This window comes from Puma concolor, chromosome D4, assembly GCF_028749965.1.
Source record: "Puma concolor isolate L17-30 chromosome D4, mPumCon1.1.hap2, whole genome shotgun sequence".
Lineage (NCBI taxonomy): Eukaryota > Metazoa > Chordata > Mammalia > Carnivora > Felidae > Puma > Puma concolor.
In genome coordinates, this window is record NC_141679.1 from 66752931 (window position 1) to 66780639 (window position 27709).

Consider the following 27709-nt stretch of genomic DNA (forward strand, 5'->3'; position numbering starts at 1 on the left):
TCGGATTGAAGAGGCAGAGGAGAGAATAGGTGAACTAGAAGATAAAGTTATGGAAAAAGAGGAAGCTGAGAAAAAGAGAGATAAAAAAATCCAGGAGTATGAGGGGAAAATTAGAGAACTAAGTGATACACTAAAAAGAAATAATATACGCATCATTGGTATCCCAGAGGAGGAAGAGAGAGGGAAAGGTGCTGAAGGGGTACTTGAAGAAATAATAGCTGAGAACTTCCCTGAACTGGGGAAGGAAAAAGGCATTGAAATCCAAGAGGCACAGAGAACTCCCTTCAGACGTAACTTGAATCGATCTTCTGCACGACATATCATAGTGAAACTGGCAAAATACAAGGATAAAGAGAAAATTCTGAAAGCAGCAAGGGGTAAACGTGCCCTCACATATAAAGGGAGACCTATAAGACTCGTGACTGATCTCTCTTTTGAAACTTGGCAGGCCAGAAAGAATTGGCACGAGATTTTCAGTGTGCTAGACAGAAAAAATATGCAGCCGAGAATCCTTTATCCAGCAAGTCTGTCATTTAGAATAGAAGGAGAGATAAAGGTCTTCCCAAACAAACAAAAACTGAAGGAATTCGTCACCACTAAACCAGCCCTACAAGAGATCCTAAGGGGGACCCTGTGAGACAAAGTACCAGAGACATCACTACAAGCATAAAAGATACAGACATCACAATGACTCTAAACCCATACCTTTCTATAATAACACTGAATGTAAATGGATTAAATGCGCCAACCAAAAGACACAGGGTATCAGAATGGATAAAAAAACAAGACCCATCTATTTGCTGTCTACAAGAGACTCATTTTAGACCTGAGGACACCTTTAGATTGAGAGTGAGGGGATGGAGATCTATTTATCATGCTACTGGAAGCCAAAAGAAAGCTGGAGTAGCCATCCTTATATCAGACAAACTAGACTTTAAATTAAAGGCTGTAACAAGAGATGAAGAAGGACATTATATAATAGTGACAGGGTCTATCCATCAGGAAGAGCTAACAATTATAAATGTCTATGCACCGAATACCGGAGCGCCCAAATATATAAAACAATTACTCATAAACATAAGCAACCTTATTGATAAGAATGTGGTAATTGCAGGAGACTTTAACACCCCACTTACAGAAATGGATAGATCATCTAGACACACGGTCAATAAAGAAACAAGGGCCCTGAATGAGACATTGGATCAGATGGACTTGACAGATATATTTAGAACTCTGCATCCCAAAGCAACAGAATATACTTTCTTCTCGAGTGCACATGGAACATTCTCCAAGATAGATCATATACTGGGTCACAAAACAGCCCTTCATAAGTTTACAAGAATTGAAATCATACCATGCATCCTTCCAGACCACAATGCTATGAAGCTTGAAATCAACCACAGAAAAAAGTCTGGAAAACCTCCAAAAGCATGGGGGTTAAAGAACACCCTACTAACGAATGAGTGGGTCAACCAGGCAATTAGAGAAGAAATTAAAAAATATATGGAAACAAACGAAAATGAAAATACAACAATCCAAACGCTCTGGGACGCAGCAAAGGCAGTCCTGAGAGGAAAATACATTGCAATCCAGGCCTATCTCAAGAAACAAGAAAAATCCCAAATAGAAAATCTAACAGCACACCTAAAGGAAATAGAAGCAGAACAGCAAAGGCAGCCTAAACCCAGCAGAAGAAGAGAAATAATAAAGATCAGAGCAGAAATAAACAATATAGAATCTAAAAAAACTGTAGAGCAGATCAACGAAACCAAGAGTTGGTTTTTTGAAAAAATAAACAAAATTGACAAACCTCTAGCCAGGCTTCTCAAAAAGAAAAGGGAGATGACCCAAATAGATAAAATCATGAATGAAAATGGAATGATTACAACCAATCCCTCAGAGATACAAACAATTATCAGGGAATACTATGAAAAATTATATGCCAACAAATTGGACAACCTGGAAGAAATGGACAAATTCCTGAACACCCACACTCTTCCAAAACTCAATCAGGAGGAAATAGAAAGCTTGAACAGACCCATCACCAGCGAAGAAATTGAATCGGTTATCAAAAATCTCCCAAAAAATAAGACTCCAGGACCAGATGGCTTCCCAGGGGAGTTCTACCAGACGTTTAAAGCAGAGATAATACCTATCCTTCTCAAGCTATTCCAAGAAATAGAAAGGGAAGGAAAACTTCCAGACTCATTCTATGAAGCCAGTATTACTTTGATTCCTAAACCAGACAGAGACCCAGTAAAAAAAGAGAACTACAGGCCAATATCCCTGATGAATATGGATGCAAAAATTCTCAATAAGATACTAGCAAATCGAATTCAACGGCATATAAAAAGAATTATTCACCATGATCAAGTGGGATTCATTCCTGGGATGCAGGGCTGGTTCAACATTCACAAATCAATCAACGTGATACATCACATTAACAAAAAAAAAAAGAGAAGAACCATATGATCCTGTCAATCGATGCAGAAAAGGCCTTTGACAAAATCCAGCACCCTTTCTTAATAAAAACTCTTGAGAAAGTCGGGATAGAAGGAACATACTTAAAGATCATAAAAGCCATTTATGAAAAGCCCACAGCTAACATCATCCTCAACGGGGAAAAACTGAGAGCTTTTTCCCTGAGATCAGGAACACGACAGGGATGCCCACTCTCACCGCTGTTGTTTAACATAGTGCTGGAAGTTCTAGCAACAGCAATCAGACAACAAAAGGAAATCAAAGGCGTCAAAATTGGCAAAGATGAAGTCAAGCTTTCGCTTTTTGCAGATGACATGATATTATACATGGAAAATCCGATAGACTCCACCAAAAGTCTGCTAGAACTCATACATGAATTCAGCAAAGTTGCAGGATACAAAATCAATGTACAGAAATCAGTTGCATTCTTATACACTAACAATGAAGCAACAGAAAGACAAATAAAGAAACTGATCCCATTCACAATTGCACCAAGAAGCATAAAATACCTAGGAATCAATCTAACCAAAGATGTAAAGGATCTGTATGCTGAAAACTATAGAAAGCTTATGAAGGTAATTGAAGAAGATTTAAAGAAATGGAAAGACATTCCCTGCTAATGGATTGGAAGAATAAATATTATCAAAATGTCAATACTACCCAAAGCTATCTACACATTCAATGCAATCCCAATCAAAATTGCACCAGCATTCTTCTCGAAACTAGAACAAGCAATCCTAAAATTCATATGGAACCACAAAAGGCCCCGAATAGCCAAAGTACTTTTGAAGAAGAAGACCAAAGCAGGAGGCATCACAATCCCAGACTTTAGCCTCTACTACAAAGCTGTCATCATCAAGACAGCATGGTATTGGCAGAAAAACAGACACATAGACCAATGGAATAGAATAGAAACCCCAGAACTAGACCCACAAACGTATGGCCAACTCATCTTTGACAAAGCGGGAAAGAACATCCAATGGAAAAAAGACAGTCTCTTTAACAAATGGTGCTGGGAGAACTGGACAGCAACATGCAGAAGGTTGAAACTAGACCACTTTCTCACACCATTCACAAAAATAAACTCAAAATGGATAAAGGACCTGAATGTGAGACAGGAAACCATCAAAACCTTAGAGGAGAAAGCAGGAAAAGACCTCTCTGACCTCAGCCGTAGCAATCTCTTACTTGACACATCCCCAAAGGCAAGGGAATTAAAAGCAAAAGTGAATTACTGGGACCTTATGAAGATAAAAAGCTTCTGCACAGCAAAGGAAACAACCAACAAAACTAAAAGGCAACCAACGGAATGGGAAAAGATATTTGCAAGTGACATATCGGACAAAGGGCTAGTATCCAAAATCTATAAAGAGCTCACCAAACTCCACACCCGAAAAGCAAATAACCCAGTGAAGAAATGGGCAGAAAACATGAATAGACACTTCTCTAAAGAAGACATCCGGATGGCCAACAGGCACATGAAAAGATGTTCAGCGTCGCTCCTTATCAGGGAAATACAAATCAAAACCACACTCAGGTATCACCTCACGCCAGTCAGAGTGGCCAAAATGAACAAATCAGGAGACTATAGATGCTGGAGAGGATGTGGAGAAACGGGAACCCTCTTGCACTGTTGGTGGGAATGCAAATTGGTGCAGCCGCTCTGGAAAGCAGTGTGGAGGTTCCTCAGAAAATTAAAAATAGACCTACCCTATGACCCAGCAATAGCACTGCTAGGAATTTATCCAAGGGACACAGGAGTACTGATGCATAGGGGCACTTGTACCCCAATGTTCATAGCAGCACTCTCAACAATAGCCAAATGATGGGAAGAGACTAAATGTCCATCAACTGATGAATGGATAAAGAAATTGTGGTTTATATACGCAATGGAATACTACGTGGCAATGAGAAAAAATGAAATATGGCCTTTTGTAGCAACGTGGATAGAACTAGAGAGTGTGATGCTAAGTGAAATAAGCCATACAGAGAAAGACAGATACCATATGGTTTCACTCTCATGTGGATCCTGAGAAACTTAACAGAAACCCATGGGGGAGGGGAAGGAAAAAAAAAAAAAAAAAGAGGTTAGAGTGGGAGAGAGCCAAAGCATAAGAGACTGTTAAAAACTGAGAACAAACTGAGGGTTGATGGGGGGTGGGAGGGAGGGGAGGGTGGGTGATGGGTATTGAGGAGGGCACCTTTTGGGATGAGCACTGGGTGTTGTATGGAAACCAATTTGACAATAAATTTCATATATAAAAAAAAATAAAAAATAAAAAATAAAAAAAAAAAGAAATACAATGCAAGAAGAGACTAGTAAAGCACTTTCACTCAGGTTAGTCCTCTCTTTTCCATCTCTGCTATTATCATGAAAATATGTCCAAGTTATCCAACTGGAGGATAAAATGCACATTAAGCAGAACTGAGGTGCCTCAGTTGCCACCAGCCAAGGCCACTTTACATGAGTCAGTCAATCCCCAACAAATGAGTGAGTCCACAATCAGCAAGCCAACTCACAGCTGATTTGAGATATAAAGATAATTTAGTTGAGGTCACATGGATCCAGGTGTCTCATAGACTTGAATAAATGTTTATTTTGGTGTACCACTGAGATTTTATAATTGTTTATTATGCTGTTTCATTGTAACAATGTAACACTGATGTAGCAATAAATGGTTTCATCGCCTATCCAACACTGACTCACCTGGTCTTTATCCCTCTTAAAAGAGGCATAATTTTATTTATTTGTCTCTCCTATTTTTATCCATAGGGAAAATATCCTGATGAGTCCAAGCTTCCTACTTTACTTTCTAGAACTTTTACATTTTTGCCTTTCATACTGAGATATACAATCCATCTGGAATTAATTTTTGTGTACGGTATCAGGCAAGGTTAGGATTTATTTTTTACTATGTGTACACTATTTGACTCAATATGATTTTATTGAAAGCTCTCTTCCCCACTGCACTACAGTATCACTTTTGATATAAACTAATTGACCATATATGTTTGGATCTCTTTTTGGCCTCTTGTACTGTTCCATTAGTCTATTCTTATCCTTGCACAAATACTACATTGTCTTTTTAGCTATAGCTCTATATAATAAGATTTGATTTTGGCCCTCTAAATTATTTATTCTTTATGGGTGGGTTAGCTAGTGTTGGCATTTGTATATTTTGGTGTCTGTGTATAAATTTTCACAATAATCTGCTGGAATTTTGATTGAGATAGCCTTGAACCTATATTTCAATTTAGAGAGAATGACATCTTTATACTATTGAATCTTCTAATCCATTAATTTAGGTATTTTTAAATTTCTCTCAATAATGTTTTATTGATTTTTCTTATATAAATGTCTTGTCATATATTTTTATATTTTTGATGCTATGCTTTAAATGCTATTTTCTACTTTCTTGTTATTGGTATGTAATGATTTTTCTATGCTAAACTGATATTTAGCAATCTTGGTAAATTCACTTTTTTGCAATTTTTTAAAATTTTTAATTGAAGCATAGTTGACATGAATTCACTTTTTAAGTCCAATACTATAGATCATTTGAGTATCCTACATCATAGAGCATTATTCATAAATAGTGACAGATTTGTTTTCATTATTTATATCATTTATCATTACTTTTAGTACTGGTTACGAATTCTGGTACTTAGAGTAACATATTCAGGAGTTGAGACATATAAGGTAAAATGAGAGAACTTTATTTGAAAAATGTATTGGTGCCTGAAAATGGCTAAGGACTATTTAAAACTAGGTTTTAGGTTCCTTAAAAATTAAGATTCCTCTTATAATACAAACAAGCAGATTGTAGATGACACAAAATATTTCTAGTTCCAAAATACAACTACAAATATAAAGTCCATTTTCTTAGTACTGGGTGTAAATGAGCTCCCAGAAATCCTATAAAATGTATTTCTAATGATTTTAGTGAGACAAAACAGAAGAGAATAAAAACAAGTAAAAATATATTACTCTGATGTCTAATAAATGTAAAGCAAATTAACAAATTTCCAAGTAAATTGTGGAAAACAATTTAGGACACCCTAAACAGCATGGCATGATCTGCCCAGAGATTGTTATTTAATCAATTCCAGATGGGTTGTGTATCTCAGTATGAAAGGTAAAAATATAAAGTTTCTAGAAAGTAAGGTAAGGAGGCTTGGACTACCAGGATATTTTGTTACTTTCTTTACAAGACAGAATGAAAACTGGTTTCAGATTTTTAAAACTCAGTTAAAATCATGAATTTATAATATTGTATTACTAAAAGAATCTGATTTATTTGGAGTCTATTCAAATATGAAATGCTGATTACCCTTGTTCTATGTAGCTATATAATATTAAACTTTTTCATTCTAGTATAGTATTATTTTTATAACTTTTGTTCATCTCCACTTATAAGGCATTACATAATTTTTCTTCTCATCCAAGCTAGGACACTTGACAATGAAAGTGAACTATTACTAATTACACCAGGGAAACTCTGCTAAGTAGACTCATTCTGAGCAAATACGACATATGGTCACCATTCTAAGGTTGATTCTATTAGGGCCATCATGTTCCAAAGACACAAGATGTTTGACTAGAAAAACCAAAACCAAAACCAAAACAAAACAAACAAAACAAACAAACAAAAACTGGCATTACGCTTTGTTTGTGCCCTAGCTGACAGCAACTACTTAAGTTTTGGTCTGAACCTGATGTCTTCCAAGGTCCAGAAGCAAGTACATGGAGTCATGCTTCTCTGGGACTAAGGATGATAACAAATGTAAGATATAATTTTTAAATGAGAAACAGTGAACGCTATTAACATAACAGGTGACCAGAGCCTAGGGGAGAGACGGATGATAAGGAATCTTTATGAAAGCTCATGGTGGAGGTTAAATAGAGTGAGATCTGAAGTCTAATTAGGGTTATTCTTTTTTCCTTTTCTGCATTGTCATTCCTTTGTATCTTCCTCAAATCTTCAGTTAGTAAATAGAAGCCCAGAGCTAGCTATAGTTCAGAGAATGAAGGGAATGTAAATCCATGCATGGGATGACACAAACTGGATCAAAATGACATCAGCATTGATGACATTGAAGAACAGGCAGAAATGACTGGTCCTGAAGCCTAAATAGTGGTATGAAACAAGAGATCAGCCACAACCAGTAGTCTCTAAACACTTTCATTTAGTCACCCTTCAGTTATTCTGTCCCCCTCTGAATAGCACATCATTCTCTCCTAAGAAAGCCAACTAAAGTTTACAAATTGCTAGTCTATCTGCCCCCTAAGCATTTTCCAAAGGGCCAATCTGCAATATGGTCATTCCACTTTCTGGGCAGCTGCACAATGACCAAGTCTAAATCCAACAAAGTCAGGAAACCATGAATCAGTGAAATGACTCTGATGCCATGTTTTAAAATCTTACTTTGTATAAACTGGGTTCTAGCCACCTTCTCACTGATCATGATGATGAAAGAAAGTAATGCAAAGGAGTGACAGTATATATATATATATATATATATATATATATATATATATATATATATATATACATATATATGTATATATATATATATATATACAGTATAATATGATATACATATATGACCGTTCTGGAAAGAAATTCCCAAGAACTCCATCTTGGGAATAAATATGTTTGATGTAAATCAGGCTGTGAACCTGTTATACAAAACCTCTATTGTGGTTTGTCAGTCAAATCTTTCACTACCTCCTTGAGTATGCTGACAGCTCGTTGTTTTAGACAAATGTTGACTCAGTATATCCTAACAGCTTTGCATATTGGAGAAATTTAAAACATTTTATCCCCCTTATAGTTTCAGAAAGTACACCATTACAAGAAGTCACTCAGGTCTTAGGTCTTTTTGTTGTTGCTGTCGTTTGTTCGTTCATTCATTCGTTCGTTCGTTAGATAGATATAGGATCTTGGAAGGATCATGAACTTGTGGTTCTCTCAAATTTCTTGAAGGACATTCCCAGAAAATAATTATTTACTACTATTACTACTAAGAAAAATAAAAGATTCAAGGAGACAGAGATAGAAGTAGAATGACAATGGAATAAAGGAGGCCTTTCTTTTGTGATGTAGTATCCTATAAAATGCTCACTGCTGCCTCTTTCTGAACTCTAAGGGGAAAATGAATCTCTCTTTTACAATTAAAAGTAAACACAAGATTTTTTAAAAATTAAAAGGTTAAAAAAACAATAAAATTTTAAAACCTAAATAAAAATTAGCAATTAAATAATGTAGAATTTTAAGCAGTGTTTAAAAAGCTGAAGCAATCAAACAAGAGTAAAACCAAGTAACCTAATATCTTAAAGTTTTCTAAAATTCTAAAAGAATCATAAGCTATTATTTCAAAAAAAACAGCTCTTAGTTTCATTTATCTGTTTTGGTTTCTTTGGATTCTATACCATTTAGTTCCTCTAATGTTTATTATTTCCCTTATGCTGGCTTTGGGCTTTATTTCCTGTTCTTTTTCTAGCTTCTTTCTTTCTAGTTATAAGATTAGGTTATGTATTGGGGACATTTCTTGTTTCTCGAGATAGGAACAACAGATGATGGCAAGGATGTGGAGACAGGGAAGCCCTTTTGCACTGTTGGTGGGAATGCAAACTGATACAGCCACTCTGGAAAACAGTATGGAGTTTCCTCAAAAAATTAATAATAGAACTAGTAATCACACTACTACACATTTAACCAAAGGATACAAAAATGCTGATTCGAAGGGGCATATGCACCCCAATGTTCATAGCAGCACTATCAACTATAGCCAAATTATGGAAAGAGCCCAAATGTCCACCCAACTGACAAACTGATAAAGAAGATGTGGTATACATGTACAATGGAATACTACTTGGCGATTAAAAAGAATGAAGTCCTGCCATTTGCAACAACATGGATAGAACTACAGGGTATTATAAATTAGTCAGAGAAAGATATCATATGATTTCACTCACATGTGGAATTTGAGAAACTCAACAAATGAACATAGGGGCTCAGAAGGAAAAATAAGATAAGAACAGAGCGGGAGGCAAGCCATAAGAGACTCTTAAAGACAGAAAATAAAGTGAGGGTTGTTAGAGTGTGAGTGGAGGGATGGATTAAATGGGTGATGGGCATTAAGGAGAGCACTTTTCAGGATGAGCACTGGGTGTCATATATAAGTGATGCATCACTGGGTTCTACTCCTGAAGCCAAGACTACACTGTTTGTTAATTAACTTCAATTTAATTTTTTAAAAAATATAGGATATTGTTTTTAAAAAGAAACATAACCTAAATTACTTAAATTTTTAAATAAAAAACTCTGAGAATAATATGATAGAGGAAGAAAAAATATATAATATTAATCATTCAAATCTAATATGAATATTTAAAGTATGAAATTCAGATGAAGAAATAAAATGATAAAAGTAAATGTTTTTAAAGCTGAACATTACCATAACATAGCAAAGAAATGGAAATCCCAGATAAAAACCAAATGTAAAAACCATCTAAAGGTAGATCCACCATTCCATAATAACAGATTCCTCCTGGATTAGCAACATACTTCATGGATAGAAAGTCAGTGGTACAAAGGAAAAGATATATCTCTACTTTTATCCATGGATATTTCACTAAGTAGTTATTTTCTTTTAATTTTCAAAAGGCTTTAAAAATCAGTCATTTAATTCCACATCCAAAGCAGTTAGATCCCATGTATCAGAAGTCCTTCAGAAAAAAAGACTGTCAAAGTAGATATGTTGAAAGTAGAAAAGAATAATAACTTAATACCTCATAGGTGGATATGAACAAAAAGTTATAAAAAATTATTATACTAGAACCAAAAAGTTTAATATTGTACAGCTACCTAGACAGAGGACAATCAACATTACATATATGAACAGGCTCCAAGTAAATTATATTTTTTAGTAAATACAATATCGTAAGTTCATGATTTTAACAGTTTTAAAAATCTGAAACAGGTTTTTATTCTGTCTTATAAAGTAAGAAAATATTAAATTGGTTTTGAAAATAATCTTATCAAAAAGCATTTAAAGGGTAACATTGTCCTGTCTGGAAATCTCTCTCACTATTACATTACCCCTCTACTTGCCCTCACGTTCAAGCTCTTCAACAATAAGAAAAAACCATAATCGCTGACTCCTAAAACATAGGCATTCACTTATTTTCATTACGCACTGCACCAAAAAAATTTTTAAAGCTTGAGAGATTTGAGAGATGAATTTGACACAGCAACAAGAACCGATCTATTAGGTTCTTTGGTTTCCCTGATTTTCATATTGTGATTATAAAAATAACCTGTCCCTTTCCCATTTACTTATTAAAAACATTTCTTCTCAATAGGTGTTTTACTGCCTCCTTCACATCCTTGTTCCTAAGACTGTAGATTAAAGGATTAATCATAGGAGTAATAACCCCATAAAACAAGGATATAAGTTTGTCAGTAGCATCCAAGTCCTCTGAATTAAGTGTGTCTTTAGACTTGGGCTTCATGTACATGAAGAGAATGGTTCCATAGAATATTATCACCACAGTCAGATGGGCTGAGCATGTGGAGAAAACTTTGCTTCTCCCCTCAGAAGAGCGAATTTTGAGGATGCTGACAATGATTAATGTGTAAGAGATAATGATTAATAACAGTGGTGTCAATATAAACAGTGTTGTGGCCACGAGCATGATGAACTCATTGCCTGAGATGTCAGCACAGGCCAGTTTCATGATAGCCAGAATTTCACAGGAGAAATGATTGATGACGTTATTCCCACAGAAAGGCAACTGTACTACAAATGCGGTTTGTACTGCAGAGTTGATGACTCCTATGATCCAGGACCCAGCTGCCATGGGCACATAGGAATCCTTGCTCATGATGACAGGATATCTTAGAGGGTTGCAGATAGCCACATACCGGTCAAAGGCCATCATGCCCAGGAGCACACACTCTGTTGTCCCCATGGCCAAGCCGAGGAACATCTGTATTGCACAGCCAGAGAAGGATATGGCCTTTCTTTCTGAGAGGAAGCTCACCAGTGTGGAGGGAATGGAGGTGGTGGTGTAGCAGATGTCCAAGAAGGAGAGGTTCCCCAGGAAGAAGTACATAGGGGTGTGAAGGTGGGGGTCCCAGATGCTGATTAAAATAAGGGTGCCATTGCCCAGAAGGATGACAACATACATTATTAAGATCAGTGCAAAAAAGAGTAGCTCAAGCCTTGGGTAGCCAGAAAGTCCCTTTAAAAAGAATTCCACCAGAATGGTTTGATTTTCCCATTCCATTCTACTGTTTCTCTTTTACCTGTAAAACATTAAAATTTGTTAAAACAAATTGTGTATCTTACGATTACTTTCAAATGTGTACTAGTTTACAAGTACCATATTCTTCCAGAAGGGAAAAATATTTCTAAAGGAGAAGACTAAAGAAAAAAAAGAAGTATACAAAAATGAACCAAAGCAAGGAAGAGGAAACTAACATGTTTTATGCTAAATGCAATGTGTCATGTAATTTAGTTAATCTCATCATAGTGCTAAAATAGAGGTATTGTAATCCACATTTTACAGATAAACTAAAGTATAAATATTAAGTAAACTTGACTAAAGTAAATATATATCAGAGCTAAGTCAGATTCAAACCTAAGTCTTCCTTCCTGAAGCCTGGCCTTTTTATCATATTTATCATCACATATGTAAACTAGAGGTTATAATAAAAACTTAGCATTGTATTTTATGGGTAACTGAACAATAAACCATTTTTACTGGCTACACACCACCACACAATAAATCAATGATCTTGTCACTCCTTGAAATTATAATGTTATGTTTACTATCTGTCTTGACCAGCAGCATGTAAACTTTACAAAGGTAGGTACTTTTGTTGTTTACTTCCACAGTCCAGTACCTATAGTGAAGTGGACACAGAAAGAGATGTTCAAAAATATATGTTGAATAAAGGAATAAAATGAAAGACAAAATAATGACTACTATTTGTCACTCTGTGCCAATCCACTACTAATTGCTTACTTTATGCATTACCTCATTTAGTCTGAATGGCATCCCTATTAGGCAATTACTGTTGTTAGCATCATCATCTTTATTAACAGAGGAAGAAAATAAAGCACATAAATGTTAAGTAATTTGCCTAAGGTCAGGGTCATATAGCTAAATAATGGTATAACTAAGATTAACCCCAAGCCATATAGCTGCAGAGTATAAATTCTTAATTATTCAATTTGCAGAGAATTTGGCTCATAGACTAGATTACCTTGTAATCTAATTTACTAATATTTTCTAATACTAACGTTTCAAAAGAAATATCAAACCAAAATAGATGATTGTTCAGAAAGAAGTAAGATTTCAACATGGAGATTTGAGAGAAGTTCATTTTAATACTTTATATTTTGCTACAAATGTGTTGTCATAGGGTTGCATTTAATCCTTATAATCTGTGCTCTCCCTTGTGAGACGTTCTATCTCCTTTTTCCTTACTATCTTAAGTTATATTTTTTCTGTATTAGTCTCACAAGCCACTTCCCTATATTACAGATCTCATAAAAGTAAAGGAGGCTTTTGGATAGATTTATCCTTTCCAATCTTTTTTTCCCCGTCTTATGAACTTAAGAAGTTTGTTTGTAAATTTTTTTCAAGCTTATTTGGATTTTCTAATTTCATGAAATAAGAACTAAATTCCTTAATATTTCCCTTCTTCCCTATTGCTAACTGTAATTCATGCTCTTAAAATACGTTGTTTCCTAAAAACTTAGATTTTGATATGAAATGTTCTTTTCATTAACTTCTAGATAATTATTTTTCCTTTTCCTCTTTAAACCAGGAGTTACCCAAGTGTGTGTTTCTTGAACTCTAGTCATTAGATATTTGTGTTCAATTTTTGTTATTTCCAATTTTATGACATGAGAAATGACCTATAATTCTCTAGTTATGGAGACTTTGGCAGCCAATTACTTGATCCATGTTGTAAATGTTAACAAAAGATATGAATTCTCTTTGAGAGAGACATATGATTTTATATAGATACGCAATACATGCATACATGTATACATATAATCAAGTTTATTTAATGTATTATTCAAACCTTTGAAATAATTAACTTCTGTCATCTATAATTAACAAATTATATATAAACATTGGTAAGCATGTTCTGCCTATATAAGTAGGATTTTTTTTATATGCTTACTTCTGTGTTGTTAATGGCTGATAATCTTTATAAACTATGAATGTTCTTAATTGGCCTTTCTCCTGTTTTGTGCTTTATTTTCCACTTTTAGGATATTTCTATTACACTCCTGCTTCCTCTTAGTTTGGGAGCTTTTGCCTACTCTTAGTGCATCCCATTATTTTCAACTTTTCTTTCTCTTTCTCGCTTTGTTTAAGTATACTACTTATACGTAACATATATCTGGTTTAAATTTTTAATCTCCTTTTACAGTCTCTGTCTTATATAAAAGTATTTAGTCCATTCACTTTAAAATATAGTTATTAATCTATTTAATTTTCTTCTTTCCATATACTTTATTTTTATAACTTATTTACTTTACATTAGTGCATTCTCTTTTTTTCCCACTTCCTTATTTTTGCTGGTTGTCATTCTTATTTGTTTTCATTAACTTGAACACTCTACTCAATTTTACCATTCCATAAGTGGATATCTTCTCTTTCTCTACTCTCAAAATTTGACTTACAGGACCCAACCATTTGCTCATAATGATTATTTTTTTCTACTAGAGTGCTGCCTGATCTCCTAAACTATCCCTCAAACATTAAATGAAGACAGAACTACAAGAATACTTTTATTCCCCCATTTCTATCCTCAAATTGCTAAATTTCAGTCAGTGAAATAATGTAGAAGTGTTTATAATTTCCTTACAATGAGCCTTTTTGAGAGTTCTTTCTCAGCCCTTACACTATACGTATTGGATATTCTTCATCAATGTATTTACCACTCTATATTTACTCATTGTTCACTATTGGTTCCTCTCTCTTCTGTTTCTCTTCTATTCTCTTCAGGACCACATGTTAATTTATATTTTGGTTTGGTAGAGTATATTTGCAGAATTTTCCTCAGATTATAATGTAATAGATTATCTAAATTTCCATAAATTATCAAATATCTTTCCTTTTTAAAATCGCAGATAAAAATGCATGACTTTTCTACCAAATTCTACATTTCAGAATATACCCTAAGGATATAATATACATAATTATGCATAATATACAATATATAGTTATATATCATATACAACAAATATATGTATAACATGTAATATATAAGTATATATTAAAATATATATTGGTAATATACATACATATGTATATATTAGTTGTGCCTGCTGTTAATTGACATCGTTATTTTATTTGGTACATTAAAGTTTATATATAATTATACATATAAGTATGAATATACAAACACTACACACACACACACACACACACACACACACATATATTAAAAAAAGTTTTCAAGAAACTGAGTGACCAACATCACAGGGAGCTACAGAGAATTTTCCTACATCTCTCACCATGACTCATTCTTTAGATGTCTATGCACTGATCTCATAAGGACAAGGCATGGTTTCACCTCTAATGGCTTGCCTCCTAAGGGCAAGGAGACAGGAATTCCTATATTCTCAATGTACACTCTAATTGGTACATCCTCTATGGAGGACAATTTGGAAATATATGTCAAAATCATAAAAGCATACATATAATCATTGACCAAGATTTACTTGTAAGTAATTATCACTAGTTATGCTAGCACATGTGTAAAGTGATTTACATACAAATTGATTCATTAACATATTGTCTGTATTAGCAGATGTGGAAACAGTTTACATTTCCAGGAAAAGGGGACATAGAAATAATGGAATACTATTCTGCTGCCAAAAAGAATATGGGCCTTTTTGTGCATTGATGTGGAAATATCTTTAAGAAATATTAACTGGAAAAGTAATGCTCAGAATAGTATATATGACACACTAACATTTGTGAAAAAATATTATATATGTATTATGATACACATACATACACGCATTTTTGCTCATATATAGAATATCTCTAGAAAAAGAAACAAGAATAGTTATCGCCAGAAAATGAAACGGATAGCTGATTAACAGGAATGGAAAGTTGGCTATTTACAGTATATCTGTTACTACTTTTTGAAATTTTGGCACTTTATGAATAGACTGCTTATTATTTAAAAAGCAACATTAAAGCTCTTGAGATTCACTGCCTGCCTCCTCTCTCCTTTCACTTACATCACTACATGACATATACTACATCAAACCATCCATTGTCATAGGACACAAGGCTTGTATGTTTGAAAATTGTTCTAACTTGTTCAGTATTACACACTACATGAGACTTGGAGACTAATAGGTACTCTACATATAGTCAAATTTTCAATACTCAAGATACTTAAATAGTATCATTAGGATTTTCAGGCCCATAACCATCTCCTGTCCCATCATCAACCTGTAAACTATTCTTTGACCGGGTTAAGGGTCTATCCTTATATCCTATGTCATTTCCTTTCCATTAAATGCATTATTGCTTTTATGGGTAGTAAAATTCCCCAAACAAAATAATAGCTCAGTAAATGCTAGCTATTATTCTTGTTCCATTCTCAATTCCTTTGTCTACCTAATGTTATGAGGCACTTTGCTCTGAAATAAGGATCCATCTTCTCATTTTCAGACCATAACTAGTCTTCTTGGGATCACCCAAAGCGAAATCTGATTTTCTGGTTTTAAAATCCTCTTTGCCCTAGCTTTTAAAATTATTTAATTTTTTAGAAGATTTCCATCTTATAGAATTTGTCATACTTTTCTGGGTTAGGTCTCAAACCACTTGAGACCCCCAAAGGCATTAGGTACACCAGGGGTTCTTTGAATAGTGAAGATTATATGCACCCCTGTGAAAAATCATCTCTGCCAAAGCCATGGTTCCATTAGCTATCCCCATGCTACATGATATTCTAACACGCACATTCCATACCACTGTCAGGCACACAGACTTTGGAGGCAAACTTAGGTCAAACACCATCTCTGCCTCTTAACTAGATGGCCTGGGCACGTTTCTGATTATCATCATCCTTGGTAAAGAATGAAGATAAAAACACTTATATCATAATATTTGTTTATATGACTAAAGGAGCTGGTGCATATAATCCAAATAGCACAACAATGGTTCCCATTGTCAGTGGTTTCCTTCATGCTTCTCTGTTCATTTCTTCCTTCTTTTTTTTTTTTTTTTTTTTTACATCTCTGAAACAGTCATTCCTTTATCAAGTACATGTAGCTTAAAAGCTTAATCAGATCACACACAATGTTCTGACAAATGGTATTATTTCATCCTACATACAGATCCTAATACACTTTATCACAGTCACCCCAATCTTCTGGACACCAGCAAATTAGGTGCCAAAATGGCAAAACTCATCTCAAGTTCTGCCTTATATCAAATTCAATTCTCTCTATAAAAAGATAGGGTTGTAGTAAGGTACCAGTGTGTTCCTTGTCTTAAAACACATGACTAACTTTTTTGACTAAGACTATTTTAACATTTTTAGCAAGCCTCTTGACATAAAAAGGAAAAGGAAAAGGAAAAGTTACTCACTTTTACAATTATAACCTAATGATCGAAAAGCAGATATTCAAAATAGTCCCCAATACTGCATGCAAACATACTAGAATAATGCCCAAGCAGGTGTCTTTCTGGCTATGCATTGCTTTGGTAAATTTTCTTTTTCAGTTCACAAAATGATAATGTTCAGTTTCTTTAAAAAAATCCAAATTGGTCATAGGATCCTCCTCGTATGTTATCTCTGTATAAAGAGGCCCTAGAACAGTACCTGGAACACAGTTCACCTTGTTCTTAAGTGACTGAACCAAATGGAACTGAGCTGTTGCTAGAGGACCAGCGATGACTTGTTTACCAAAGAACACATAGTCTACTGTACACCCTATAGTAAGCCTCAATTCGCTCAAGAAAATAACAGTGTCCAAATACGATGTAACACACTAAAAAGCTGAACATTAATAAAAAGTAACTCATCCTACTGGGCAAATTCCTTCCAGTTGGTTCCAGTTGGTGCAGTGGTCTTTGCATACAGAACTGCTCTTTTGGTCCCATAGCTCTTTTTCCCCCACCACATCTCAGTCACTAGACCCTTAAATTCCCTTTCTAACACTCAATCTCTCAATGAGAAAAACATCTCATGTTCAAAATTGACACTTTTAAACCATCAGCCCAACTCCTACTTATCGATGATAAGTTTGTTTCCTGTCTTTGCAGTAACTTACCTTCAAACCAGAGACTGCCTGTCTCTCTAGGTTGCAGCAACAGATGATTTTGTCCTGCTTTTCTACTTGCAGCCAATCTTCATGACTCCACATTAGTAGCTGAGCCTCCAAAGAGGCAGCTACTAGTGAGTAATCATTTGGCCATAGAAACTCACTGATTGTTTGACATTTATAGACACATGACTGTTACAGGTGTGACTACAAAGATAAATTCTGCCAGTTCAGACAAAGCACCATTAGATTCCTCTAGTTCGAAATAGGAAGGAAATTGATACTTAACCATACATTTTAGGAATGGGGCAATTTCCCCATAAAGCCCAGGCTAAAACACTGCCCCATTGTGGAGATCCACAAATATCTAAAGAATCTGCTCCATGCTTTAGGACACAATTTAAGTGTTCTTAAGGACCTCTCTAAACCTCTATGGGCAACTTTAAATTGCTTCATAAATGAAATATGTATAAAACATGAGACTTCAGAAATAAAGCCCTAAAGACCTAATTACAAGAGGCCCATTACACTGTTTCACACAAAAATCATAAAGAGGCTCATGTACAGTCATCAAAATTTCCCCAACTGAATTCTCTCTCAATTTTTCAATCTCTTTTTCTCCCTGTCTTACACACATGCAAACACACACACACACACACACACACACACACACACACACACACACACAACCTTTTTGGAAGTATAGATTATTTACTGTACAATTTTATATTCACTTTATAAATTATCTTATAACAAAAGTTGACTTTTTGAATTAACACATTCACATTGTAAATATTCTAAAAGTATAACACAGTCTTTGTACAGGAAAGGAAAATGATTTTTTAGAAGGAAGAAAGGAGAAGGGAAAAGAAAGGCAAGGAAAGAAAAGATATCCTCAGATAATATATAAAGGTTTAAGAAACAAAGCTGAAAACAACCATAGTTCAGAAAGGAGCCTGATCTTCATTATAAAACAACATAATAAATCAAGCTAAAATCATTTGCCCCTCTAAAGATCCAATGACGAACCTTAAGGCTGCTTACTTTTGAATGATATTTTTTTCTTTTTCTTTTTAAATAATTTTTAACAAAATTAGTTCAAATCACTTTGTTAAAATCGAATTCTAGAAGTGAAATGATGTGGCCAAAAACAGTGAAGATTTTTATGAATCTAAAAGATAATACTAGTTTATGCTCCCACCACTATTACAGTACTGCTGATTTTCTCTTGCTCTTGTCATCAATGATGCTTTCAATAGTTTGGGATTTTTTTTTTGGGTAATCTAAAGGGCTTAAAATAGTATCTCATCATGTCTTTTAGTGGAATTTTTGACTACTGTAATATTTAACTTTTGTTGTGACTTAAATAGCTGTATTGTCTTTTATATGTATTGTATATTTATGTCTTCTACCCATATTTCTATTAAGTGTTTTATATTTTCTAAAATCACTGTTTATATGATATTTATTATATACATACTCAATTACTCAATGAAGCCAAGAGTAAGAATTTCTATGAATATAAAAATGCCCAAGATGCAGTCTCTACCTGTCCTATAGGTAGTAATAAAAATATCCATGTAATCAGATGATTTCAATAAAAGGTCGTAATGCTGCAATTAAAATGATGGTTTATGGGCACCTGAGTGGCTCAGTGGTTAAGGGTCTGACTATTGATTTCAGCTCATGTCCTGAATGATCCTACAGTCCTAAGATCGACCTGCAGATAGGACTCTGTGTTGGGAGTAGAGCCTGCTTGAGATTCTCTATCTCCCTCTCCCTCTGCTTTTCCCCCACTCTCTTTCTCTCAAAAGTAGAAAATAAAATAAAATGATGGTTTAATGTGCTATGGAAGTATAAGTGACAAGTAACTCAGAATCAAGACACAGTTGCCAGGAGAGGTGATACCTGAACTTTTTGAGTGGGATTTTGAGAGGTAAATAATATGAGGAAGGACATCCAGGAAGAAGAAACAATAACACCATGGTATAAGACAAGAAATGGCATGATGAAGGCAGGGAAATAAAAATAATGCAGCATCACAAGAATATAAACAGAGAGGCATATGGGGGTTGGTGGAAGATGAAACTAAACAGACCAAAGCAAAGATGACCTCATATGCCATACATATCAATCAGGGATTAGTTACAAATGATAGAATACACTCTGAATGGGAAAAAAATATTTCATTTATTATTATTAAATAATAGTATGGAAGTGTTTCTATGCAATAATTCCTTCCCAGAATTGTCAGGAAATTTAAGTTTTCCAAGTCAAAAAATCCTAATTAAATGAGAATTGGAAAAATAGAAAAGTCTTTTAAAATAAATTTCCTGAATGGAAAAACCCTGTAGAGGCTGAAGTATTAAATAAAGCATATCGGTATTATAGTGATAACATGTATGCCTAGCAATTTGAACATATGGATACATCAAAACATATGACTTGTTTTTCTTATCTTCAGAATTTATTCTGCAACACTGACAGGGAAAAAACTATCTTCATCTTCTCTTCTGAGGAGAAATATGCATATTAAAATTTCTACTTTCAGGGCATCTGGGTGGCTCAGTTTGGTTGAGCATCTGATTTGCTCAGGTCATGATCTCACCGTTTGTGAGTTAAAGCCCCACACCAGGTTGACTGCTGTCAGTGCAGAGCCTGTTTTGGATTTTCTGTCCCTCTCTCTCTCTCTCTGCCCCTCCCCCACTTGTTCATTTTCTCTCTCTCTCTCTCAAAATTAAATAAGACATTAGAAAAGATACAATATAATTTCTACTTTCTTTAATTAAGTAGATTCAAAAGTTTAAAGTCTGATAGAAGACTAGGCCCTATGTCAGTCATCCCAGAGAGCTTATGGAAGCATTTTGATTTAAGCTAAAAACAAACAAACAAACAAACAAAAACAAAAACAAAAGTAGAGTCTGAGTATCCAAAATGGCCTGTGGGTCAAACACAATATGCTTGACTCTAGAGGTTTTCTACATACCAGGAATTCTTCAGGAAATAAAAGTCTGTTGAGTGTGTTTATGGAAACTAATAGGTTTTTATGTTTGTTTGTTTGTTTGTTTGTTTGTTTGTTTGTTTGTTTTGAGAGAGAGAGAGAGCACCCAAGCTGGGGAGGGGCAGAGAGAGAGGGAGAGAGAGAATTGCAAGCACACTCTGTGTGTGCAATTGCAAGCACACAGCCCATTGCAGGGCTCCAGCTCAGGAAGTGGGAGAGAAGACCTGAGCTGAAATCAAGAGTCTGATGCTTAACCAAGTGAGCCACCCAAACACCCCACTAATAGGTTTTTACAGCCTATTTCACTAGGGTGTGATTCTAATACATCAATAGTCTCAACCTTTGCCATCAGATTTAATCTGTGCATATCTAGGATGGAAGTTAAAGGGACTTAAATAGAGTTCATGACTGTTTGATATTCCTGCCATTAAAATTAAAAACTGAACTTGGAAAAGTGACATTAATATACCCAAATACCACAAGCATTTAACTCTTATTTGCCTATGTAAAATATGTTAATATCTAACATCTTCTAACTTTACTGTTCCATCAATATAAAATTTATCCAGCCTAATGGATTTCCTAGAATGTGGCTTACTCTTGAACACACTTTCTCATTCCTGTTGGCCTGTAAATTAGAAATGTTCTTCAGATAGAGTAAAAATTTGAGGAGGAAGCCAAGCAAAATCAAGATAATATCACATCCTGTGTGACATCCCCCCAAATCTACCTTCTCAGATCACTAAGGTGACAAAGGTATTAGTAAGAGAGACAAGACATCAATGCAGGTCCACACTAGAAATCAAGAACTTAGATACTCTTCTAAGTTTTGGAAAAGTATTGGAATGATCTCAGGATATCAAAAAACCTGGCTTCTCCTAAATGGGCATGGATATGATGCCATCTAACCCAACACTTGTCCACATTACTGTCTAGACCAATAGACTGATTTTTCCAACCCAGTTTTAATTTTGCAAAATTTTCTTTATGCTAGAGCTAACATGTAAGCTGAAACAAAGAAAGAAGATAAAATAAGGACGTTCCAATTGATTGCATAGGCTCCATCCTTAAGGCATCTACCAGTTTCCCTCAATAGTCCCAAATGCTCGCACACTTAGTTCCAAGGAAAGATATTCTCCAAGAAAATAGTATCTCCAATGACTTAGGAGGATTTTGAGATTAATGTGAAACTACAACACAAGGCTCTCCACTGGGGAATGTGGGTGCAGTTTTGAGGATTTTTCTGTTTTGCTTTTCTCACAACAGAGAACTTATTTTTTGAAGCATTTGATGAAGTGATGCATATGAAATAGGACTATGTATGAAGGGGAACATAAAAAGACATATAGTACCCAATTCCAACATTGCAGTATATACAGAACACAAAAGATATTGTTCAAAGTGCTTGAAACCAATCTCCTAGTGTTAGAGTAATAGGTGACCTCTTTATTTCCCTCACCCTACTGTCTGTATCTTGCAAATTCTCTATAGTGAGCATGCCATAATATTGAAATGCTGTATGTCATTATGAAAAATTGCTAAATAATATACAAAAGTGAAAAAAAAAGTAAAAGTAACCAAACTTCCAACATAATTCTAAAGTTTCAACAAAGTCCAATGTGTTCACAGTCCAATCACCTTTTCCTTTAACTTGCTAAAGAAGCTGCTATGAAGCTGCCTCCTTCACATCCTTGTTTCTGAGACTGTAGATTAAAGGATTCATCATTGGAGTCATCGCCCCATAGAACATGGATATCAGTTTGTCAGTAGCATTGAAATCATCTGAATTAAGTGTCTCTTTAGACTTGAGCTTCATGTACATGAAGAGAATGGTTCTGTAGAATATTATTACCACAGTCAGATGGGCTGAGCAGGTGTAGAATACTTTGTTTCTCCCCTTAGAAAAGCAAATATGAGGATGCTGACAATGATTAACGTGTAAAAGATAATGATTATTAACAGTCAATATACAGTGTTGTGACCATGAGCCTGATGAACTCACTGCCTGAGATGTCAACACAGGCCAGTTTCATGATAGCAAGAAGTTCACAGGAGAAATGATTGATGACATTATTCCTACAGAAGGTCAATTGTACCACAAATGCAGTTTGTACTGCAGAGTTGATAACCCCAGCAAACCAGGACCCAGCTGCCATGGGCACATATGAATCCTTGCTCACAATGAGAGGATATCTTATAGGGTTGCAGGTAGCCACATACTAGTCTGTGCTGCAGAAAGAGCTATGGGGACTCTACCTATAGTTTCCCCAGATTTTCCTCTTCCCAGCCCTACCCTGCTTTGGTAAAACTGTAGATTTAGTCCACATTACTTCACTCAGTCCTCACTGGAAGCCTCTTGTCAGTGCCCTGGATAATTAAGAGGTTCTTTATGCAGAACACATAGACACAGATATCTTATGTTTTCTGTCTGGATTAAGCCTGTCTATGGCCAGCAATGACCTCAGGGCTAGCATCCCACATCTATGACCCTTATGCTTACAAGGCCAGTTACTAGCAATCTGACCTTGGGCAATTAACTTTTATGTCTCAGAATGCTCACCTATAATTAACAGTCTCATTGTGGTGTTCTTGGGAGAATAAATAAAATAGTGCATATAAGGCACCCAGCATATAATAAGCACTATTTTGGCTTCCTTCATCTTTCTTGACTTATTTTTTCAAATTCTTTTACATATCCATCCCAAATTTCACGCTCCTACAAGAGTCACTTTAAATTTTTATCAATCAGGAGAACCTGGGTGGCACAGTCAGTAAAGCGACCACCTCTTGATTTTGGCTCAGGTCATTTCTCATGCTTCAGGAGTTTGAGCCCCACATCAGGCTCTGCATTGACAGTGCAGAGCCTGCTAGAGATTTTTCCTCTCTCTCTGCCTCTCCCCTGCTTGAAGTCTCCCTGTCTCTCTCAAAATAAATAAATAAGTAAACTTTTTTAAAAAATACATTTTGGGGGCGCATGGGTGGCTCAGTCAGTTAAACGTCTGACTTTGGCTCAGGTCACCATCTCGTGGTTTGTGAGTTCAAGCCCCGCATCAGGCTCTATGCTGACAGCTCGGAGCCTGTTGCCTGCTTCAGATTCTGTGTCTCCCTCTCTCTCTGTCCCTCCCCCACTTGTGCTCTGTCTCTGTCTATCAAAAATAAATAAAATGTAAAAACAAAAAAATTTTAAATACATTTTTATCAGAGAGGAGCCAAGATGGCAGAACAACTTGGAAGTTTTTTGTGTGTCTTGTGTGCATGAATACAGCCAGACCAACACTAAATCATCCTGCACAGCTAGAAAACTAATCTGAGGATTACACAACACTATGAACAACCTGAACCACACAATTCAGCAGGTACACAACTCAGAGAGGCGAACTGGGGGAGAGAGAAGCTGCAGAGGGCAGGGAGTCTCTTTTACATGTGGAGAAAGGATAGAGATGGTGGGGGGGGGAGCATACGGGCAAAGCACTCTCCCCAAAAGCAGCTGGAGAGAAAGTGGAAAAATGGAAACAGTTTTTTTTCCACTAAACTAAACTAAAAAGGGAGAAAGGAGAAAGGAGAAAGGGGAGGGTTTAAATTCCCTCCTTTAAGACTCTATAAACAGGGGGAGTGCAGAGTCTGAAACTCCACAGCTCCATACCTGGCGGTGCTCTGGTTGGAAGGGTGAATCCGCAGGAGCAGAGTGGAGTCTGGGGTTCTTCAGGCCACACAGGGAGAGGTGGTTCCCCTGCTGGGAGGACACCTGGTAGAGGCTATGTGGGTCCCCAAAGGCAAGGCCCCAGTGGACCCGGGAGAACAACCATGTTTGCTGGTGCTGGGACAGTTTTGTTAAAAGTGAACCCTACTGCCAGACACGTGTTGTGTTTTTCCATAATCCCTGAAACACTGCTGCTACACTATCTCGTGAACTTTTTCTGGGGCTCGCTGGCACCCAGCACAGTCTCTGGGCATTGGCAGCAGCACAGTCTCACAAACGTTCCTGGGTGAGGCCAGCACCTGGCCGTTGCTCAGTGAGACCCTCCTGCAGAGGGGCAGAACGGGTCAAAGCCACAGTCCCTCAGAAGTAAGGAATCAGGAAAAACAGCCGCATCTGAGACAAAGCTCAGGACGGCGGTGCTGCTTGGGGCTTGGTCACAGACTGTGTAAACGTGGGGAGTGGACAGAAGCCAAAGACAATGGATGGGTGCGTTATTGCTGATTGGGGGAGAACAGAGTTCCAATACTAGAGACTGGGTAGCTGGGTGACGCCATTTTCACCGCTCCCACGCATGCACATGCACACCTACAAGCACCACAACAATCCACCCTAGTAAGCTAAGCAGCACCATCTAGTGGAGAACGGAGCAGTTACATTAAGCCCCACCTAACTGGGCCAACCTCACTCGTAAGGAATACAAGTCTCTCTGCCTGCTTAGTTTATGGACTATAAAGCACTTCATAGTTTGACTTCTAGGGGAAAATGAAGTAATTTCAGTCACATTTCAGTCTATTCACCAGTCCATCTATTTAATTTTCTTTTTCTTTGTTGTTTTTTTCTTTCTTTTTTCTCTCTTTCTTGAATACAGAAAGACAAAAAATTCATTTTTATTTTCAATTTTTATTAAAAATATTTTAAATTCTTTTCACTATATTTTTTACTTTTGTGTAAATTTTTTCAAATTCTATTTTACTTCCACCATTTCATTTAAGTCTACTTCAGTGTATTCATTTTTTCAAATTTTCAAACGGTTTTCTTTTTTTTCTTTCCCCTTTTTTATCTATCAAGCCCCTTTCAACACCCAGACCAAAACACACCTAGAATCTAACATCACTTATTCAATTTTGTGTGTTTTTTTTTAATTTTTAAAATTATAATTTTTTTTAATTTGAATTTTTTTTAATTTTAATTTTTTTGCACATTAATTCCTTTTCTCCCTTCAAAATTATGAAATGAGGTATTCACCCCAAAAGGAAGAGCAGGAAGAAACGACAGCCAGGGACTTACCCAATACAGATACAACCAAGATGTCTGAATCAGAATTTAGACCGTGAAAATGAGAATACTAGCTGGAGTTGAAAATAGATTAGAATCCCTTTCTGCAGAGATAAAAGAAGTAAAAGCTAGTCTGGATGAAATAAAAAATGCTATAACTGAGCTGCAATCTCGGATGGATGCTGTGGCGGCAAGGATAGATGAGGCAGAACAGAGAATCAGCAACATGGAGAACAAACTTATGGAGAATAATGAAGCAGAAAAGAAAAGAGAGGGAAATTAAGGCAAAAGAGGACGATTTAACAATTAGAGAAATCCATGACTCATTAAAAACGAACAACGTCAGGGGCGCCTGGGTGGCTCAGTCAGTTAAGCATCCGACTTCAGCTCAGGTCATGATCTCACAGTTCATGGGTTCGAGCCCTTCATCCAGCTCTGTGCTGACAGCTTAGAGACTGGAGCCTGCTTCTGATTCTGTATCTCCCTCTCTCTCTGCCCCTCCCCTGCTCACACTGTCTCTCTCAAATAAATAAATGCAAAAAAAAATTAAAACAAACAACAACAACAAAAAAACAGGAACAACGTCAGAATCATAGGGGGTCCCAGAAGAGGAAGAGAGAGAAATAGGGGTAGAAGGGTTATGTGAGCAAATCATAGTGGAAAACTTTCCTAACCTGGGAAAAGATACAGACATCAAAATCCAGGAAGCACAAAGGACCCCCATTAGATTCAACAAAAACTGACCATCAACAAGGTGTATCACAGTCAAATTCACAAAATACTCATGCAAGGAAAGAATCATGAAAGCAGCAAGGGAAAAAAATTTCCTTAACCTACAAGGGAAGACAGATCAGGTTTGCAGCAGACCTATCCACAGAAACTTGGCAGGCCAGAAAGGAGTGGCAAGATATATTCAATGTGCTGAATCAGAAAAAAATGCAGCCAAGAATTCTTTATCCAGCAAGGCTCTCATTCAAAATAGAAGGAGAGATAAAACCTTTCGCAGACAAACAAAAATTAAAGGAGTTTGTGACCACTAAACTGGCCCTGCATGAAATTTTAAGGGGGACTCTCAGAGGGGAGAAAAGATGAAAAGATAGATAGATAGATAGATAGATAGATAGATACCCAAAGCAACAAAAACTAGAAAGAACCAGAGAACACCACCAGAAACCCCAACTCTAAAACAACATAATGGCAATAAATTCATCTTTCAGTACTCACTCTAAATGTCAATGGACTCAATGCTCCAATCAAAAGACATAGGGTAGGGGCATCTGGGTGGCTCAGTGGGTTGGGCATCCAACTTTGGCTCAGGTCATGATCTCATAGTCTGTGCATTCAAGTCCCGCATCAGGCTCTGTGCTGACAGCTCAGAGCCTGGAGCCTGCTTTGGATTCTGTGTCTCCCCCTCTCCCTGCCCCTTCCCTGCTCACACCCTGTCTCTCAAAAATAAATAAATCTTGAAAAAAATTTTTTAATAAGTAAATAAAGACATAGGGTAACAGAATGAATAAGAAAACAAGATCCATCTATATGCTGTTTACAACAGACCGACTTTAGACCTAAAGACACCTTCAGATTGAAAGTAAGGGGATGGAGAACCATCTATCACACTAATGGTCAACAAAAGAAAGCCAGAGTAGCCACACTTATATCAGACAATCTAGACTTTAAAATAAAGACTGTATCAAGAGATGCAGAAGGGCATTATTATATCATAATCAAGGGGTCTATCCACCAAGAAGACCTAACAATTGTAAATATTTATGCACCAAATGTGGCACCCCCAATTATATAAATCAATTAATCACAAACATAAAGAAATTCATTGATAGTAATAACATAATAGTAGGGTATTTCAACACCCCACTCACAGCAATTGACAGATCATCTAATCAAAAAAACTAACAAGGTAACAATGGCTTTGA

The 27709-nt window shown here is 36.0% G+C and overlaps 1 protein-coding gene, 1 long non-coding RNA gene and 1 pseudogene across 2 annotated transcripts in view; all 3 read right to left on the minus strand.

Annotated features, from left to right (window-relative positions):
* The window catches only part of LOC147574954 (uncharacterized), a 641937-nt gene that overhangs the window by 472628 nt on the left and 141600 nt on the right, over positions 1–27709 (minus strand). The window lies entirely within an intron of this gene.
* LOC147574962 (olfactory receptor 13C2) lies at positions 9919–11922 on the minus strand. The gene has a single exon (XM_086684707.1). It carries the CDS (start codon positions 11774–11776, stop codon positions 10820–10822), a length of 957 nt encoding a protein of 318 aa, XP_086540833.1. The 5' UTR covers positions 11777–11922; the 3' UTR covers positions 9919–10819.
* Positions 22470–24678, minus strand: LOC147574963 (olfactory receptor 13C9-like; annotated as a pseudogene).